The sequence below is a fragment of the Haemorhous mexicanus genome, chromosome 6 (assembly GCF_027477595.1).
Source record: "Haemorhous mexicanus isolate bHaeMex1 chromosome 6, bHaeMex1.pri, whole genome shotgun sequence".
NCBI lineage: Eukaryota > Metazoa > Chordata > Aves > Passeriformes > Fringillidae > Haemorhous > Haemorhous mexicanus.
In genome coordinates, this window is record NC_082346.1 from 53,785,776 (window position 1) to 53,806,776 (window position 21,001).

The 21,001-nt window shown below is 42.9% G+C and overlaps 1 protein-coding gene across 2 annotated transcripts in view; it reads right to left on the minus strand.

Annotated features, from left to right (window-relative positions):
- The window catches only part of CCDC85C (coiled-coil domain containing 85C), a 110,680-nt gene that overhangs the window by 24,605 nt on the left and 65,074 nt on the right, over positions 1–21,001 (minus strand). The window contains exons 2-3 of one of the 2 annotated variants that reach the window (XM_059850300.1): positions 17,966–18,042; positions 1,912–2,013 (exon numbers count right to left, since the gene is read on the minus strand). In XM_059850300.1, coding sequence (XP_059706283.1) covers positions 1,912–2,013; positions 17,966–18,042 — 179 coding nt within the window. The remainder of the gene's footprint in view (positions 1–1,911; positions 2,014–17,965; positions 18,043–21,001) is intronic. The other variant, XM_059850301.1, reaches the window with a different exon arrangement.

Consider the following 21,001-nt stretch of genomic DNA (forward strand, 5'->3'; position numbering starts at 1 on the left):
CACCAATTGTCCATCACTCACCCACATGAAGCTTGTGCAGGCACAAAGAAGAATGATTTCCCACAAACTCATGCCTGCTGTCTGTCAAAAAAAGACACAGAGAAACTCAGGTACATCTAAATATCCACTTCTGGGCATGCTCAAGTCATTCAAAGACATTTTCATAAACCTGTGATCATTATCCTTGTCACAAAAACAGTGTTTCACGTCAAGCCACAAACCAAAGGGATTTTGGTAGGAATAAGTAAATAAATGGCTACATAAGTATCTCAGACAAGGTGGATTTGGATCCAAAGCTGTTTTTGTTTTTTCTCTACCAACTTCCCGCAAAGAAGGCAGAACACAGCTAGGGTGACAGATGAAAGTGAATACCACACAGCACCCAGGACTCTCCATAAATGCCAGGTGCCATCTCTTCCTTGAGGAAGGAGAGAAAACAGGGACAAGTAGCCAGGAAGGGCTCCAGCAGGCAGGACCATCTGCCACCAGCCCTCACACAGCCCCAGTGAGCTGCGGGGGCCAATGCTCAAGCAGAAAACTCTCCTGCCAGCTCCCATCCCAGCACAGCCCCTCTGCAGAGAGCTGCTGGACGTATCCCAGCCTGACTGACAAGATAAATGTAAAATCATGAGTAGCAGCACTCCTTGGGGCAACCAGCACAGGCTGACAGAGCATCACCAACCTGGAACAAAGCTGGGGATCAAAAGCCTAAGCACCAGGGAAGCAAAGCAAAATCTCCAAAATTGTAAGGCTGGCACAGCCAGACAAACATCTCTAGGTTAAAGTCTCTCTGCACTCCCTATAAAGTCTCCTGTCTTCATACATGGGACACAAAGTTAGAAAAGTAAATATTTACCTGGACAGCTTTATCCCTCTTTTTTAGCTTGAAGCATCTCTATCCATCCGGCCATTTAGCAGGGATAGGAAGGGAATATGCTTCCATACTTGAGTTTTATTTATGCAAACTTAATTAAATTATCATTGTGCCCTTCTTTACAACTGTAAGAGGTACACTAAATCTACAGAATGACTTTCTCCCAGTCAAGCAGCCAACACATGACTGGTCCTACAGCTCTGCTGACCAGTGTCCCAGACATGGAGCAGGGAAGTTCTCCAGCTGTGCTGCCATCAGGATTTTGCTCACATTCCTAACACTCACAGCCCACTCTCACCAGGACTCTCTGACTGTTTCTATACTCTTCCTCTAATGTGGAAAACAGTATCACCATACAAACCTAGAGGCCCAAGCAGAGAGGGAAACATCTGGAAGGCAAACAGCTGGCAGGGCTCCTCAGCCATGCCCTGGCACAGCAGCACAGATTCCATCTCATGCAAGAGGCTTTAGTCAAAGTTCTTCTGTGTTTTGAGAAGCAATGCAGGCAAATCTTAGGAAGCTCAAACCTCATTTGTAATACAGAAAAACCTAAGAACTTACTCACTAAACAACCCTGTCCATGCACTGCCAGACACCTGGCAAGCTTCACCCACAGCCAGCTTTTTTACAACTGGCACAGGGTATTTACCAAGAAGAAGCTGCAGGTGTAACAAGCATCACCCCAGCTTTAAAAGATTCACAACAGCGACTGTCAGTTGACTGAAAACCCATGCTGGGAAGTTGATGAACTAAATTCAGGCAAAGATTAATGTTCCAGGGGCTCCCCATCCTCCCAACATCTGCAGGTTTTAGCTGTACGTTTGCAACTCCAGCTTCAGGGTGAGCAATCCCATGTGAGAGCTCCCCTGTAACTGGATGTATCCCAGCCTGACTGACAAGACAAACAAAAACTCATGAGCAGCAGCACTCCTTGGGGCAACCAGCAGCTGCAGGGGGGGCAACCTGCCCCCAGCAGCCATGCCCAGCCCTGGGGACAGCCATGGCTCTGCCTGTGCAGGTAAGGAAACATCTCTCACGTTTTGCAGGTCCTGGTACTGTGGCAGTGAGGAGAGCTGTGACTCAGAGTGGTATGGAGACAATCCTTTCCTCAGAGTCCGCAGGTCCCCCGTGCTGGACTGCTGCAAAGACAACAGAAAACAGGAAAAGTTCAGGAGAAGAAAGCAAGCTGGGCCCCTCCTGATGTCCTGGCTTTTCCCATGACCACATCTGTCCCCTGACCTGCTCTCTTTACTTCTCCCTGCACCAACAGTGACAGTGAACACTGTAATAAAGTGCTTTTTCCATGTCTAGTCCTAGAGAAAACACCTGCAAGCAGCTGGAGGTGAACTGTTCAAGGTCTGCTACATCAAGTGATACAGCAGGAAGGCATTTTTGTTTCACCCAAGTTTCTACACGCTTGATAAAAAACATTTGTTATAAAAAGATATTTTTAAGACTTCAGATTAAATCAAAATCAGCAAAAAAATCCACAAACAAGCAAAGAAACCAACCAACCAAAAACCCACCAAAAACTCACACCAGGAGACATTTTCTAGATTAAGGCTTTGTAAACTACTGTCATTCACCTCAGCTTGCAAAATATTTGTTGACAGGAAGAGTTTCTTATTTGGTTTCAAATTTGCTTGCACACACAGGTCTTAAACATAGTCAAATAAATGAAGGTAGTCAATATGACCCTAAAAACCAGATAAATGCAACCAATAGTCTGCACTCACAGGGAAAGGAGCACTGGCTGTTAGGAGAACTGAATAATCTTCCTGAGACAAAGTTTCTGCCTTGTGTTTTTAACTCTCTCTGTGATCTTGAAATGTGAAGAAGGAGAAGTGTTTCCCATTTATAAAAGTGCACCCAGAAAATGCCAATACACAAGCAGCCAAAATTAAAGGTCTGGGAGAAGATTCTATCTTTGTCAACAATAAACATCTCATTAATTTTCATATTTTTAGGAGAATCAAGCAGTGCACTGTCTTCTATTATAAAGTTTAAAAATCATGACCTTTCAGATCTTTATGCTCTATTAAGACTTTAAGCTGCCATTTGCTACAGAAATTATGTTTTCTACTTCAAAAGAACCAAAGAAAAATCATTGGAGCAATAAAATTTAACAAGAAATCTCATAGATCATATCAATTGTATGTAAAAACCCCACAGTAACCCAAAGGCCTGAACATAACAGGGACTTTGGAGACTCTTGTCATGCACAGATTTCTGGAAACATCAGGAGTTCATTTCCATTTCCTGCTCAAAGAGAAGAATTAATGCACTCTGAGTGGATACATTATTTTCTATCAGTGTCATATATATTTTCTTGTAGCTACATGACCTGTTTTCGTTGATATTCAGCTTTGGCTTTATTTCAAAATGCTGTTTTCTTAGGTTAAAACTTCTACAGTGACCCAGTACTTTCACAACCATTCTGGAGCCCTCACCCTATCAACTTTCCTTTTATAAGCTGTGAAGAGAAGGGCAGTTCTCAAGAAAGCCATAATGAGAAATGGATGCTAGTCCTGTCTGACCCAATCTGCTGGGAACTGCTGTGCCTCACATGGAGTCAAGTGGTACAGAATGAGTTCAGCATATCAGATATCTGGGATTCCCCTGAATTTATGAAGAGAGAAGATGTGGCCTGTATTTCTTTCACATTTCACAACAGAGAGGCAGAGAGAGAGAGAGATCTGAAGGAGATAACTCCTTCTGAAGCTGAAAAGTGACTGCTGCAAAACTGAGTTTCCACTATTCCTGGGAGGTATATCATTTCAAAGAAAGGTTAGCAGGTCACAATTGAAGATGATAAGAAGACTCTTAGTTTACTGGCAGTGTCCCAGGCATGTGATGTCTCTTGGTGGTAATCCTGAAAGGATTTCACCTTGGCTGGTTGCGCTCCCACATCCCTGCAGTGTGCAGCCCCTTCTCCACTCCTGTGTGTGCCCTGCATGAGGACACAGCAATCTCCTGGAGAGGTCCTGGCACTGCTGCCCACTGCTGTGGGCTGTCAGCTCAGGAGCTCAGGCACTCTCCCCTGACATCTGTGATGAAGGGGCACATGCGTGGCCAAGGGAAAAGCAGAATAAAACAGCAGAGCCAAAATGTGAGGCTGTATCTTTGTGCTGGAGACCCCAAGGGGTGCAAATCCCCTCAAAGTCTCTGCTCCAGAAGAGTGTGTGGCCTCAGCAGTTTACAGGCCATGGGTTACTCAGATTTTTGCAAACCACACTGAGACCTGCAGGATGCCACACGATCATGGGACACCAGAAATGTAAAAACACGCCTGAGAAAGAGAGATTTGCTGGACATTTGCACCCCAGAAACTTGCTGTCTTGCCCCCAGATCTGAATGGGTTGGTCTACATTGGATTCCCCACGTGTTTCATCACATTGCAGCTTGTCCTCACAGAAAGTGAAAATGCTTTGCCCAGCTCAGGAAGGAAGACAACCAAACCAAGTCCAGACAACATCCAGTATCACCCTGCTGTTGCTAAAAACACACTAGTTAAAATTGATTTAATTAACTGTCCTATGCTCCTGCCTGGAGAAAAAGTCTGCATTAATTTCAATTTGGCTTAAATTGGTTGAAATTGTGTTGGTAAATACACAGATACAGTCAAAACTCTGCTCTAACAAGTGTTTATAATGGATTAGTTCTATTGCCTTTTTTAAAGCAAATCCCATTTGAGACCGCACTAGCGTGTGACAAAACTATTGTTAGGTTGTTTCAGTGGCTGCTGATTATGAATCTGACCTAATGCATTCAATTTGATGGAAAGATTCCCACTGAGTTCAATGAACATCAAAACAAGCTCTTAATTAAAGAACAGAAAGGAAAAAGAGAAAAAAAAAATAGGACAAGAAAAAGAAAAGACATCTAAGAAATAAAAATGCTGAGCAGAGATCTCTCCAGAAGAGGAACAAGGTGTTTGGAGCAGAGAGTGGGTTTGCTAGTGCAAAAAGAGTCTTCACCTGCCATTATTTATTAGACATCCCTGTCAGAGATGGGCAGAGTAAACTTTTATCCCTCCAGCTGTCTGTCATAAAGCCAGCCTCTTTCATGAGCCCTCCACTCAATGCAATTTTCCTTCTTATTTTCTAGAAGTTATTTGGGAATGTATCTTACTTTATTGCTTGTGGTTTTTTACAACAGGCTACCAATCACAGCTCTGCACTATTTATCTTCCCTGTACTAAAGGGAAATGTGTGGTGTTTCACCATAGAAAGAAAACTGCTTTTTCTCCCTTTTTAAAATTAAAATGGTGCAGTGACACATATTCAACAGACCTCCCTAAACATTTGCACATTCCTTGGGCTTTGCTATCAGTGTTAGAGCTAACCAGGGAAAGAAAGTGAATCCCTCATTAAAAAGCAATATGACTAATGATGCATCAGAATGAGTAGCCATTACTCCACTTAAACCTAAATTAAAAATCCTGGTATTTGCATTGTCAAATCACTCACAAAATGAAATCTCTTATTACCTTACCCAATTTTCATTACTGAGGTGTAAGTGGATCCCAAATTGCTTTTCTAGTCAGAAAGACATTTTAAAAGTAGAATCCCTGATCATCTCTGTTCATCATCTTTGCTGGAGATTATCTCAACTAAAGGGCAACATATCTATAATAAATTATCCTTCAGGTAAAATCACTTCACATTTCTGGAGTTTCAAGAAATTTATCACCAAAATCATGTTCATCTGAACTAAAACTCTGTGGGAGCATGCAGTCTCAACTGAAGTTTTATTGGAAATGTTTCCTGAGCTGAGGAGCAGAGACAGAAGGAGGGACACAGCAAAGGAGACCAAGTGAGAGCTCAGGAGACACACACCAGTCCCCAGCAAACACCAACAACTGCCCATTGACTACTTCAAGAGCAGCTCTTGCTCTCCTACTGTGAATATTTTTCAAACCCTAGTTTCATCCATAGTTCAAAGAAAAAAAAAAAGGAAAAGCAAGCATGTCCTGACTTTCCCAGTGCAGCTCAGCACTTCCCTGCACAGCCTTGGCTCCCCCTCCCAGCTGATGAGCACAGGCACAAGCCTGCAGAGCCAGCACCTTCACCTGGCAGCACAAACCTGAGCCCCACACTGCCAGCACTGACACCCACTGCCATCATTCTGACACCATCACTCCTCAGCACTCACAAAAAATGACAAAACAGTTATTGATACATTTTTCAATTGGGCAGGACTTCAGAGTGACCCCAGAAGATCCCACTGGACCAAAGCCTGTTATGAAACAAATGGACACAGGCATGTCCCTCCCAGCAGGGAAGGGAGTTTGGTCTACTCCTACCAATGAGAAAAGAGAAGGGCCAACAAACCAAGTTTTTTAGTAAAAATAGACTGCAAAACCAACTTTTTTTCTGTGTAGAAAACAAGCAATTTGATGGGTGGAAAGGGATATTTTCCATAACAAATAATGTATAATTTTAAATGCTTGAGATAGAAATTAAAGTCTTGGTGCTTACCAAAGACTAAAATTACATTAAAAAAAAAAAAAAAAAGGCAAAACAAAACAATGAAAAAACAGCAAACACTTGTTCCTATCAAAGCTTTCTATCCTGCTAGCAAAGAGGAGAAATGGTGGCCTCTGACTTTTTGACCTGCTGTGCTGAGTGATTCAATTGAAAAATAACACAAATAACACAAGAAGATGGATGGTGTTAGTGGTATTTTAAGGTCAAAGTACTACAAAGAAACATTTATTTTCCTTTTTGTTTCTGTGCAGTAAAGTCAGATCAGTGCTGTGGCCAGGTTGGACCAACTGAGAAGATAAAGTGTTGAAAACTTAGAGACAAGTCAGACAAATTATCTTTTCTGCTACCCTTCAGTGTTACTTCCACTCTAAGGGAGAAAAAAGAGGACAAATATTTAATTCTGAAATACTTTGATGCAACAAAATGGACTGTTCTTAACATAAATTAAATACAGAAATATAGAAATTTACTTGACAGAAAGTTCTCAGTATTTATAAAAGATTAGCAAAAAATGATTTCAATTAGAATTATGTTCTGAAGTGACCATGGAAAATTAAAAAGCAGCACTGTCAGCTCCCAGTAATTCATGAATTAGCATTCAAAACAGGGTTGTTACATAAGTAGCCTTTAATTGAAAACACTTTTTTCTCCTTTCACATAAGTTCTAACAGATGAAGGCTGAAAACAGATTTTAAAAAGCATTTAATCATAAATGATCAGTTTGACCCTGTGCCCTGTGGAAATATTAAAGCCTTCACAAAGGGTCACAGTTTCCCCTCTCCCCATGGGCTGTGGGGTCATTTGGGAGCAATTTGGGTGTCTAAACAAGGGCATCCTGTCCCTGAGCATACCGAGGCACCCCTGGAGCCTTGGCAGAAGTGATTGAGAGCTGCTAGAGATGAGCATCCTCCAGCTGCAGGCAGGAGCAAGGAGGGACAGGCCTGCAGTCACCCGAGGACCACAGCTCTCTCCACCCCTTTGTAACTCATTTCTAACCCCCTGCACTGTGAAAACTTCCTCTCCTGGTTCACAAGTCATCTTTAAAAACACACAACAAAGCACCAAACTGAAGGTCGGGAGCCCCTTTTTGTTTACCTCTAGGGAATACAAAGGGATGGCAAAATGTGTCCAGGACACAGAAAATCAAGCATACATGAGTCACTGATAGCAGACTTCCCAAAGGAATGTCATTTCCAAGGGTTTATAATAATCAGCTTCATTTTCCTACAATGCAGACCCACTTGCACTAAGCTCAAGAGACAGAGGATTACACACCGCACCACTCAAATGTATTAATGCTATATCTGCTTTCAGCACAACTTTAGAAGAAATTATATAACAGCATGAAATGCAAATAGATGGAAAGGAATACTGCAAGGAACTCAATATTGACAAGAGAACGTGGCCTTATCGACACCAGCTCAGAAGATTTTCTTTGGACAAATTATTATGCCACACCACCACCCAGCCCTGAGACAGACAAGCAATTTCCATTTTTCAGTGGCTAACTCCCCTTTTACAAAGCACAGGATTTCCTTCAGCCATCATTTAAACATCAGAGTGAACTTGGCCATCAGCAATAGGGCAAGGGCATCACATCCTGACCATGTAAGCCCATAAGGATCTTGGCTTATGATTTGGGTAATTCTCTATATGGGAAAATAAAAAAGCCTATATTAAAAAAAAAATCGCTCTTACTTCAGATTTTAGTTTCACCCATAAATCTTGGATGTTAGATGGAAAACTCTGTTGAGACCTTGGCTTTTGATTATATACATTTGTGAAGAGGAAAAAAATGCAGGAGGTTTTATTTCAGCCCACTGTGCCAGGCTGCTTTCATCTGTATGGACTCTTGCACTGCCCATTACCTGGATTACTCGTCTGTCACTGTAATATAAATTCTTAACCTACCAGCAACAACACTCTAAACCATAATTGTTCCAGTAATTGAAACTGCCTCGATTTCAATTTTGACACTCAACAACCCATTGTTTGCAACTGAGTAATTAAATGGAAGATTTAGCTCAAAACCTTTTTCTGTTATTTCCTGTAGCAATTTAGCTGAAAGTGCACACTTCACATAGGCAAATGGCATTGATTTGAACTTGGCCAAAACGCAGATATTACTAACCAGTGTCTCTTGCACAAGTACAGGGCAGAAATAAAAATAAATTAGCGGAATATTTAATACATTCAGATGATTAAAAAATGGAAAACACCAACATTAGCAAGTGAAAGAATAAGCAATCAGAGCCCTAAACAATCAGCAGCAGTACTAAAAGGCAGCCCCCCAGTTCCAAAATGCTGCTCATGGATGCATTAGCTCTCTCTGCCTTCCTGAAATTTCATGGGAAGCTGTTGCAGTCAGCCAGCTAGAAGGAACAGAAGAACATTATACATGTGGAAACCTAACAGAAATAAAGTTATTTTATTCTCTTGAAAAAAAACTGTATCTTTACCAGAGGTGACCAAAGGTCTAATATGCAGGTGTCAATATTGAGTTACTTGGTAAGATAATATCATTATCTGAACTTCAACCCCTTTCCCTGTATTCGTGAATGAAGCCTTGCAGAACCCATCTGCACAAACACTAATACCTTACTACCCAGACTCTGAGCATGGTGAACCCCCCAAACAGTTGGCAAAGCTTGACCACCTTACTCTTCTTCACAGGTACCACCCTTCAGCACACCTGCAGAGCTCAAAGTCACTATCAGAGCACACAGCCCTGTAACAAGGAGCTGGCCCAAGGCAGCCTCAGAGCAGTGATATTCTGCTGTGCTAAAGCAAAGCAGAAACACATCTCAAACAACACACAGGAGGTGGTGCAAAGCACCTGCCTTGCACAGCTCTCTCAGGGGCATCAGGGCAATGGGCCCTGCTTCTCGTGACCTCAGCACCAGGAGCGAGTGGCCCTGTCAGGCAGCCTTGAGCCCCAGAGAACATCCCCTACCACACAACCTCGCACAAACATTTCCCCCTTATCTCATTAGTCCATGTTTTAGTGTCTCATGCACCAGGAATCTGAGGGATGGGCAATTTCACTGTGTGAAGCTAGCAAATAATTGAATTAAGGTTCAGTAATTGCAGTTATCACTACAAGACATATTCAGGCAAAAATAAGCTCAGCGAAGCACATATCTGACTTTAAGTATATGTGAAGAGTCCCATTAGCTTCAGCAGCATTTATCAGGCAAGTTGGAAATCACACACATGAGAGTGCAATAAAAAAATCAACGTACTTGATTCTGAAAGAACTCTGCAAATAACGAAAAAAAAAATAAGGGATGAGATTAAAACTATTAAACATCTTCCATGTCATGCAATAATATGAGCTTTCTGTAACAGGAGAGATTAAATTCCTTTACACTGGTTCATATCCCTGTTGTACATGCAACACATCTGGGGATCACTTGAACTGGTGACAAAGGCTTTAGAGGATAAGGGTCTGTCAAAACACCTACTCTCCTGATTCCCTCTTCAGTATTCAGCCAGGAGGTCACAAGCACAGCCTCAGCCAGCTCCATCAGTAAATCCATTTTTAGTAGTTCATGTAGAATTGGAAATGCATTTGGGCTTTGTGCCATGGCTGGATCTCGGCCATTCACAAATGTAGCACAGGGATGAGGATCCCCACTTCTGCCTAGGCTCTGACTTCCCCCTCACATCATGATCTGTGTTCACACAAGCTGGAGGGGCAACCAGATTTCACCTGGTTGCATTGGTGACAGCTGGAATTCTCTATTGTTGGGGGAGCTAACAACTTTGGGAAAGGCAGGAGACAGTCAGTAAGAGGCTTAGCAGATTCTACCATGTAAAATCACTCTTGGAAAAAGACTTTTATTAGCATCTCAGTGGGCTACAGGATATAAAAGTGGTGCAGGTTTCAAACCTCTCCATTCTCTGTAGCAACTGAGGTAGGGAACTTAAGTACACTGCTAATATTCAAGAATGTCTGTATTTTTGTCCTCCTGTTTTAGATCTGCAGAGAGAGATCAAGCCCATAACTCACAGGAGACTCAGATAATCAGTTCAAACCAAATTGCAGTATATAATTATAATCACACAACTGGCAGGCTTTGCTCAAGAGGATATATGAGCTGGCAGAGCTGAGAGATCCAAGTATCACAGCCTATAACCCAAACAGAAATGCAACTCAATAGTTAACAAAGCCAAATGGAGCTATAGCCATTGGCATTTGGGGCAGCCTGAGTCTGGTCTGTGGCTTGCAGGGCTCCAGTGTCAGAGTCACAGACTGAGAGAGCCCATCACGGCTCATTAGAACCAAAATCAGCATCTTCACTGGGGTGCCAGCAGAGAAACTACAGAATGCTGCCCCAGCTCCTCCAGGGAAGTAGATGTTCATATGGATGTAGCACCAAGCACAGCTCTGGACCATCCCCTGGAGTCACCTTTCATTTTCTCCAGGCAAGGAGGCTACAGGGAACCACTGCCCCTCCTCCCAAAATCACAGCGACAGCAATGCTGCTGGGCTGCCCTCGAGGCACTCCCCACATCCCATAGAACAACAGAGCTGGGAATGAGATAAATAAAGACCTGAAACATCTACTGATAAAGCAGCAAAGGTCCCTTGCAGGATTTAGCTCATGCTGAGCACCCAATCCCTCTCCTCTGGAGTAACTCAGATGTTCCAAGCTCTCTGCTGATCCAGGACTCAAGCAGCCAGGGAGAATCAATTATTGCCAATCTCAATTTTTTTATGAGATAATCTCAATATCCTTTAAAAGTCTCTTATAAAGATTTAGATTTGCATTTTTGGCTTCATGAAAAAACAAAACAAAGTCTTGTCATAAACTTGCAGTTTTGAATAAAGAGGCTTTTTTGAAGCAATGAATGATTAACATCCTTCCCATTGTTGCCCAAGTAGTTTTCAGATGTCAGACTCTGAATCTTTCTTGATCTGAGCTTGAATTTGGCATTTTACTCATTGTAAAAATCTGTTTTTAAGCCTCTGCAGTTATTGCATAGTTTCCCCTCAAGACATTTTTCAGTACTTCTCAGATGGACGGATCACTGAGACTGTGTACTTTGAACCTCTCCACATGTATCAAAGACACAAAAAGCTGCTTCTTCATAGCCTGATCTAACTGCAATTAAGAGCTTTTTCCCTGGCCCCGTCCTCATACAGAGATAAAAAGTGGAATTTAGTGAAATTATTACAAAGCTGGTTAAGCACAGGATATGACTAATCCTGTATTTCACAGCTGGAGGTTAAACTGAGCCTCATTAAACCCAATGTTCTTGCTTACCCACAACAGAAACAAATGGGGCATGACAGAGCTTTGCATGTGTGCATCTCTCTCACACACACTCAAACACTGAAATTCAGCTCCAGCCCTTCCAAAATTTTAAGTTTTAAGAAATTATATGATGGTCACAAATTTGTAAGTCTGAATTAACCCAGCATGTCTCTGTCTATCTGTTAGTCGACTTCTGGATCCAGATCTTTTGAATTATATTTCCTAGATTTTAAGGGAACTCTATTTACATTTTCATAAAATCCCTGGATACCACAGGTGACAACCCCCAGAACACACAGTACACCACCCAGATTTCATTACAAGTTGCAAAAGTTCATTTCTGTCACTGATCATGCACTTTGGAAAATGCACTTCTAAATATTTATTTAGAGAATATTTATTTTGGTAGGTAGATTAGCTCAAATCTCTGGTGTCCAAAGTAAACAGAAGGAACTCCACTGTCTGAGAGGGCTTGAAGGTATTTTGAACTGCTCCTATAAAAGTCTACATTTCTTATTTGGGGAGGAAAAACATTTTATTCAATAAGTACATATTGTTACTTACATGTCAAGTCAACTTATTGGATAGCAAGCTGTCAGATCAGTCTTGTCATTGTAATTCATAGAAGAAGTGAAATGGAACACACTTGGACATTGATTAGCTTTGCATGCTATGTTGGATTTTTTTTAAGATTCTGCTTCCACAACTAAGGAAGCAACATTTGAAGGATTCTGTTACCATAGTTTGCATTTACACATGTAAGCAATGCAGTGCACTCTCAAAACTATATCAACGTTTTGGTCTCAAGAGAGGAGGTCTCATGAAACTCTTTTTCTTCAAGAGCTGTACTCCAAAATGCATGGAGTCCTGTAGGAATTCTCACCGTTTACTTGAAAGGAATATTTGGATGTGACCCCAAATATGAATCTCCTTTTTCATTACTTAAAATTAATATGCAGCTCAACATTGAAACACTGTCTAAAAATGATAATAGAGTAACTGAGGGCAAATCCCCTTCAGTATTCTGAATTTAAATGGAGACCAACTGCCTGGAAAACTTTCATGTCTGAGTTGCTCTGTATTACCAAAAAAAAAAAATCCTATTTCCCTTGTGAGACCTTAAATTAAAGCAATTATACTTATCCTCCTCACACACAAACAATAGGCAGACTTTGGGGAAATCAGGCAGGTTTGTAGTTTTGTTCCTGTCGTGGTGAGTGTGTGCAGTGCTCCTGGCACAAGCCATGGCCTCAGACAAACCTCCAGAGCCAATTCACAGAGAGGCCCAAATGCTAAGACCTTATAGCACCCCAGAGAGCCAGAGGCAACCCTGCAAGCAGGAACTGCTAATGGCAGACTTGGCACAGAAGTGGCTGATAATAAAACAACAGGGGAAATTGCACTCTGACTCTGCTGAAGCCAGCCAGCACATCGTGGGCAATTTCTTTTTCTCCTCCCTGGGAAGAGATCAGGCTCTCCACTAAATGGCATTTACATCTTTGTTCTTTGCAGTGCTAACGATTGTCAGGCTCCTTTTGGCCCTGGGGTCCAGCTTTTCCTCCTTGTTTTCAGAAAGATGTGCTGGAAACTGCCTGCTGAGTGCGTGGTTGTGCCAAGATCCCACTTGCCCAAGAACTGTGGCAGCCTGCAGATGCTGTGACCATGGAAGCTCCTTGCTCAAACACCTCAGCTCTGTTTCAAAGCAGTGTCACAGGCATTGCCTACTATCATTTTATTAACTCTACAGCTGCAGCCTTTCAATTCAGGAAAAGCATCCAGTTTCTTAAAAGTAAGACTAAGAACAGTTTTCAAGAACTTCTAGGGAAGCTCTAAAGATCTTCCAAGGAAACTCCAAATGCCAGGCAGCTAGCAGGCTGAACTGCTGTGAAGTGCTGCTACTGATTAAATACTCATAAATCTCAAGGGCTGTCACTCCCTAGAGAAGAATTTTTTGTTTCTGCTCTGCACCAGGGGACTTGAAATTTTCTCTGAAAGAGGCACCAGGACTTTATTGTCAAATGTCCAGTTATTTAGAACCTCACCAGCCCAATGCACCTGCTTTCTATAAAGCTGGGCTTTTTGAAACAAATGTACCCTGAGCATCTCTGAATAGAAAAATGTCTCTGGCTGCTCTCAAGGGAAAAGGTAGACACAGCTCAGCAGAGACTACAAACCAAAAGGAGTCCTGACAGCCAGCCCATGGTGCACAGTACTTGGTACAAGGAGAGAGAAAAGTGATGAGTCCACGCAGCCTATAAACTCCAGTTTTAGCTAAAAGTGCTCAATCTTTGTGTGTGTACAGAATGAGCTGAAAATGCAAAATAATGTGAAAGAATGGCCAGAAGTTTGTTACCCTTATTATCTCTATAATGTATGCACTAGTTATGAAACTACCCAGAACTGACCTTTGGAGCTCCTAAATGTTGTACATACATGTCTCTCTAACCTTAAGGGGAAAGTGTGTAATCAAAAATTCCTTTTAATTCAAGGGGCATCATGAAGTAGCTTAAGGGTTTTATTTTGTGCTTGGACACTTCTAGCTCAGAGGAATGGAAAGCAAGTATGGTCTCCCACCTCAGGGATTGTATCTTAGCAATATGGAAGGTACCCTCGCCTAGTCAACCAGACACCACCAAAGAAAGGTTAACATCAGCTCCTCTGGGCATTTCCCACAACGACACAGAGGAATAACAAGACTTCACCCTCGTGATGTTGCACAGACCAAATGCAAGCACACAGCAGAGCTCAGAGCAAGCCTTCCCTGGAGAGTTACAGAAGTGATGCCCGTGAAGCTCCCTGAAACCAACACCCAGCATTTCTCAGAGCTTTCATTCATCTTCTTCACACTGCAAAACTAAAACTTCCAGACACCAGCTACACCTGTGAGAAAGGTTCACACCATCCCCACTGGGCTTTCTGGAGTCTTTGCCACTGTGGCTACACCACAGACTCCTACCAGCACTGGAGAGCAGGACTGGGTGGTCTTTTCTGGTAGTGGCATTTGCTACAACCTCTCCCCAAACAATATAAACCAGGGCAAAAAAAGTTGTGTGTTGCCAGAACTGCTGCCAGAGACTTTGCCAGCACAGTGAGGCCATCCAAGAGCATGACCTTCTAGCTGATATGGCCATGCTAACAAAGCATCACAGCATAAACTGTGTCCAAAAAAAAGTAAAAACTGGAGTTGTTTCTCCTCAGAGAAAGGAAAATGGAGAGAGTGATGAGTACTGATGGGTTGGCAATGTCAGAAGCATATTATTTTCCAACTGGAAATGCACATCATATCCTTCCCTAGAAAGCAAAAGTCAAAACAACAACAAAAAAACTCCACATATATGGCTATCATAGTAACACACTTATCTCCATTTGCTTTCCTCCCACTGCAGTGTGGCTTGTGAGATGGTATTTCTTGATCTCCAAGAGTAAGAAAAGCTCTCTCCATTAGCCTGTTCAAATAAGTCACTAGAAAAACAGAAGTGTAAATCCCAGCACATCTGTACTGCGAGTGACATGTACAGAGCAGAGCAGCTGCCAGGCATGAGGTGGGGAGCTCTTCCTGTCCCACTGAGGCTTTCTTCTAAAGTGCTTATACAGAAAGGATATGTTGGGAAGCAGGAGAAAAAGTGCAAGCTTGAGATCCCCTGCAATCAACATCTTGATTCCAGAAGGGGCTACAAAGGCACCACTTCTCAGCATACCTTCACTCCAGAGATGCTGAAGAAGGTAAAGCAACAAATCTCACTCAGGATGCAGCAGCCAGCAAAAGGGTATTGTGTCACTGGCCACTGGAATATAAATCCAGCCATAAAGCTTGCAAATATCCTTTGCAGCACCGGCCTTCTCAGGTTTCTCTGGATGAAGCACTATTTCAGCTCTATGTTTAGTAGTTGGAAGGAAGCCAGGAAGACTTCCATAACCACCCCTGATTTGTTAATCCCTTAATGCACAGGCACTGTTTGTTACTTAGGACGTCAGGTTTCATCACTCCTCAGCACACTGGTGATGGAACTTCTTGACACCAGGCTGCAAATATTATTGCAAAGTCAATACTCCCAGGGAGAAAGCCAAGCCGAGCTGAAATGTGACTTTGGTGTTGACAAGCCAGTTTGGCACTGCAGAGTTCAAACAGCCAGGATCACCTGGCAACTTTGAAAACAGGAGAAAGTTTGCCAGGATCCTTTCTGACTGGAGTCTTATCCCGAGATCCGCATGGTAACAGCTAAGCACTTCCCAGTCAGACAAAGCAAGTAAAAACACAGTAAGGGGATTATGCTTTCTGGGAAAGTGCTGGGAACTATATGCACATATGCATGTGAGCTTGAGTCTATGCAGATTTTCCTAATCTTTCCCATTAAAAGAGAAAAAAATCCAGATCTGGGTGTGTATCATGACAGACTGGAGGTGATGCAGCTCAGTATTCCCAGGGAGTTCAGCCAGCCCATGGTAGTCCTTCAACAGTCCTGCTGCCCTAAGGACAGCTGAGTCCCTGCTTATTATAAAAAAAGTTATTTCCTGAATGTGATCTAAAAGAAGTTGGATCCTGGTCTTTTGGAGAGCCATTGAGACATCACAGAGGGGCTGCACAGCACATCACAGCCAGGCTGGCATCAGTGCCTGCTGCCACTGGGGATGAGACTGGCCTTCTCCAGAAGACAGAGCTATTTTAAGGTAATTTCCCTCCCTCCTGGATTCAAATATTTGTAATAGCACAGCCCAAAAGGTGATGACACCTGAGGACAGTGGAGGAAAAGGCATAGCCTTCATACCCAGGGCAGCATGTAGGTGAAGGGCTGATGAACCTGAAGCAGCCCTGCACAACCCAAAATTAACTGGGTTTCATCCTCCCAGTGCAATAAGCCCAGGCAGCTATGCAGACCCTAATAATTTTCACCATTAATTACCAACTTCTTCTTGACCTCCCGAGGCAGATCTGCCAGAGTAATGTGCTTGGCTGTGGCAGGACAAAGCTAGGCCAAGGGCACACTGAGCCCATCCCTGAATCCATGCACATGCCAGCTGCCTATCGATAGCTCCAATTAAACCACCAGACACCAGCTCAGTCACAGTTTGGGAGAAAGACAGGGGGACTTAAAATCAAATTAGCAATCAATTAATACATGAAGCAACTACAAAGCTGGTGAGTTGAGCACCCTTTGGGGTTTAACCCTTTGGTGCCCTATGAGTTTTTTGCATGGCTAGTAATGCCAATGAGTGTGCTGGGAGAAAGGAGTAATCTTTAAAAAGCTCAGAGTCAGGTCAGAATGTGTATTTCAGAAAAAAATAACATTTGACAAAATTATGTTGTTAAAATTTCAGTACACATAGAGCTCTCTATTATTATGTTGTGTTTATTTTAGATGAGAATGTTTTTAAAATGTGACCCTGAAACAGTCTCTTCTCCCATTTGGTGAAATGCAAAGAACAGCACAACATAAACTGGCAAAAAGGCATTTAAAAAAATATTACCAGGGCTTTTTTATTTCCAGTCCTTATAACTGGGAAGAATCTGGAACAAAATGACTGTGAAACATGGTGCTTGAAGTAAGAAGCAAAGTATAGGAAAAAATCTTTAAAAATCGCAGGAAGGTGGAACATAAAAGCAGTGAAAGGATGCAAAGAACAGGTAAAAAAAAGTGTAACTTTTCCAATAGTTTAAATAGATAGTGCCTTATTAAATGCAGCAGAGCTGCCCCTGTTTACACCAACTGCTGTGTTTCACAGGGGATCCAGAGGACATACCAACCAGAATGGCTGTTTTCTTCTCACTGCTTGACATTGCTTTATAAAGACAGGTAAGCAGCATGAGTGATCAAAAGCACAGTGGCACGTGGAGTAGACTTTGAAAGGGAGATGCAAGCAAAAAGTGGCCCTTTAGAGTCTGTTCAGATTTAAGTAAGATCTCAAATAAAAGCTGGGAGCCTGCACCACACACAACTATTCCCAAGGCTGTCCTTTGACAACAGTCTCCTCTTTCAACAAGATGAAAGTCAATGTAAATGGGCAAGGAAGACAGCAAGGACACAGGCAGAGCTGGACCCTCATGGCATCCCCAGGAGCAGAGGGGGGTCAAGGAGCCCTGCAGGGAGGCATTAATGCATTTTTGAAACACACACAGACACTAACAGAGGATTCACTTTTTTTTCCTTTTTTTTTTTTTTTTTTTTTTTTTATTTTAACAAAAGGAGACCAAATTCTATCTGTGTGGGGTTTATATGAATTGTGTTCTCCCTGCACAGGATGATTACCAAAAGCCAGCGTGCATTAACGTGGGCAGTCAGACACAACCATATGGAAACAGCAGAACTGAGCCACACTAGTATCTGTAAGGCAAGAGAACCTACCTGGGAAAGAAGCTTGTTGTCATCCTCCAGCAGCTTCACTTTTGTTTCAAGTTGCCTGATATAGTTGGAAGACGAATCTTTAGGAAAAGAGGAAAAAAAAAAAAAACAGATTTAAGCTTCTTGTGGTACAAGCAAGTTTTGTGTCAGAAGCAACATGTTTTCCCACTCTGCTGAAGAGAAGTTTGGGAATGACTTGATGAAAAAAACCCCATGTGTGTAGGGTGATGAGGGACTCCATCAAAGGTTTTTTCATTAAAAAGCTGAGATTCAGCAACAGCAATATCTTCTGTGGATCTGCATCAATGCCAGTTTGAGGGGTGGGTGATACAGAAGGAAAGTGAAGTTGAAACACTGTTTTGTATTTTCATAAAAGTAATTTCATAGTTTTGAAAGCTATTCTCATTCATCTAGACTGCACCAAAATGCTCCACAACAGAACAAGATGTTTCCTTTTAGGTTTGAATAAACAACCCCTCCAGACACGTGCCTTTTTCTTTCAAAAACAACTGAGAAACTCACAAAACCAAGCTGTTGGCACAGCTCTAAGAGGAGGTCAGTGCCACAACTCCCAGTGCTGTAAAAGGGGGAGAAGTGTATTCAGCAAGGCCACAGAGCTGCAGCAGGCACACAGCCTGACACACACAACAAGTGCCTACCCAGGACATCTGTTTTCTCTAGTGGAAGCACGTGACACTAACCAGAAAAACACCAGGACAATAAAATAGGGAATAGCCTCACATAAAATTAGAATATTCAACCTGAAGGAATGCAATGGCCATTGCAGCAAGACAGCACCACCAGACAGGGTGGCCTGGCACAGAAGATAAGTCACTGGAGAGCTCTGTGGGTGGCTGACTGCTCTCCAAAGCATCTGGCTTTTGTTTTGAACCATGCCTAGAAGAAACACATTTGAAAATTTCACAGGGAAGAAAATAAAGGACACTGGGACAAGCTTTTCTTCATTCTCATTACAGCTCGATGAGTTCCTTGCATACAACTGGATCTTTGCAAAATTTCTCCTCCACTTGTAACTTGAGTAGCAGAAGCCATCAGCTGTTACAGCAGGAAGAAAAGTTTTGAAACATAAGCATATTAAAAACTCCAAACATTTTCCACACTTCTCAAGGGGCTCTGAAAAGTGCAAAATGATAACTTCCCTCATCTCATTTATTATGGTATGACTGCAGAAGCCACTGCTCCACCCTGTTCCACTGCTGAGTGTGAATGAGCAAGGAACCAGGCTCTGACACAAGGGCCCCAGTGCCAGTGCTGTGTGCTGCTGTGGCACCAGCACCTTTTGGGATCAGCCCCCCAAGGAGAGCAGGCACCTCTGGCTGCAGCTCTGGCACAGGAACACTCAGCCAGGCACAGGGGTGAGGTTTGGGCTGGCTCTGTGCTAAACAGCTCCTCTGTGCCTCTGTGGCTGCCAAAGGCTCTCAGCACTAAGCCTGAATGCTCTTCCTGGCCCCTCAGCAGAAGGGCCAGCAGGGGAGCTACAGCTAATCACTGACACTGCTTTGGCCACTCAAGGGAAAAACTGGAATATGCTCAAAAAAGTGCTACCATAGACCAGTGCCAAAGCACACAAAGGAACAGCAGGATGGATCTGAGTCAAGTGCCCATCTAAAGCACTCTCTCAGAGGAAAAATGCTCAGTTTTTTGACTGGATTATGCTTTGTTCAAACCCAGGAAAGCCAAACAAGTCCTCATGAGAAAGGTTAAGAAGACACTGTAGGGAGCTATGTAAGTTCAGTGAACAGCTTAAGTGGTGGCAAGGTTCACAGCAACATCAGCTTGAGCTGCAGGGAGCACAAACTCAGCCCAGCAAGCACCCTGACATGGGGGAGTCTCCAGGTCAGAGAAGAGAGCAAACCAAGCAGGTGATAGAATCAGTCTAAAGCCCTTTCCCTGAGAAGGCCTCGTGCACCACAGCATTGCCCATGCACATCTAAGGCTGGTGAGCAGAATGCTGCAGCAGATTGGTGCTGAATGCAGCAAGATTTCAGGATCAGCTTGAAGAACCTGCTGAATTAGTAATGAACCTGTCCTCCAGCTGGGTGCAAGGGGGTTTGAGATTGTCAAAGCCAGGAGGACCAAGGATTCTTTGGTCTGACCTCCTCTGTGCCCCAGGCCCTCACACCTTGTTAACTTACCCCTAATATCAGCACAATAATACCCATTTGGCTAAACAGCACCAAAACCAGTCTCCATCTCTGTCTGAAGACAACCAGAGACTACTGGCTGAACACAACAGCTTCCACTGGCAGATCTGGTCAGATAAGGTGTCCTTCCCACCTGCATTCCAGCTCCACCAATACCCTCATTGTGCCAGCAGCTACAAAAATTTAGGTTAAGTGGATGAATGGTGATGCAGAAGCTGTCATGTTCAGGCCCTGAATGCTACCAGGACTGACTGGCTGGTTGATGAAAAGAATAGAGCATGACTGCCAAAGAAAAGGAAATAGAGAATTATTTCCTCTCTGTGGTTTCATACCCCTTACAAAAAAAAAAAAAAAAAAAAAAAAAAAAAAAAAAATAGGATATTCCTTGGGAAGACAAGCCCTGCATCCTTGGGAGCAAATGCACACCACTGGTTCTGAAAGCCTGACCTGAGAACTGCTAAAATTCTTCAGACACCACTGTTCAGCCCCAAACCATGTTTGATGTCTGACCTCAGCCAGAAAATACCCCATGAAAACATAAAATATACACAGGAAAAAAAATAGAATAAAACCAAATGAGTGCTCAGAGCCATCCCAGTCCTTGCTATGCCCTCAGAGATGAATCACCTCCATCTTCTGGACGTGTCTGTGTTGAGGCAGGTGCCAGATGAACCATTTGCATCTTGATCTCAGTTTTAGAAAAGCTCATAACTCTCACAACAGCAGGCAGTAACAGTGCCAGGCTAAGCAGTGAAGCCCCAGCCTAGGTCTCACCCATGTTATATCAAGAAACACATTCCCAACATTTTTCTGCCTCTGACATTTCTCTTATCAGTGAGTTTCCATCCTCTCCTGCCTCCCCCAGAGGCAGGAG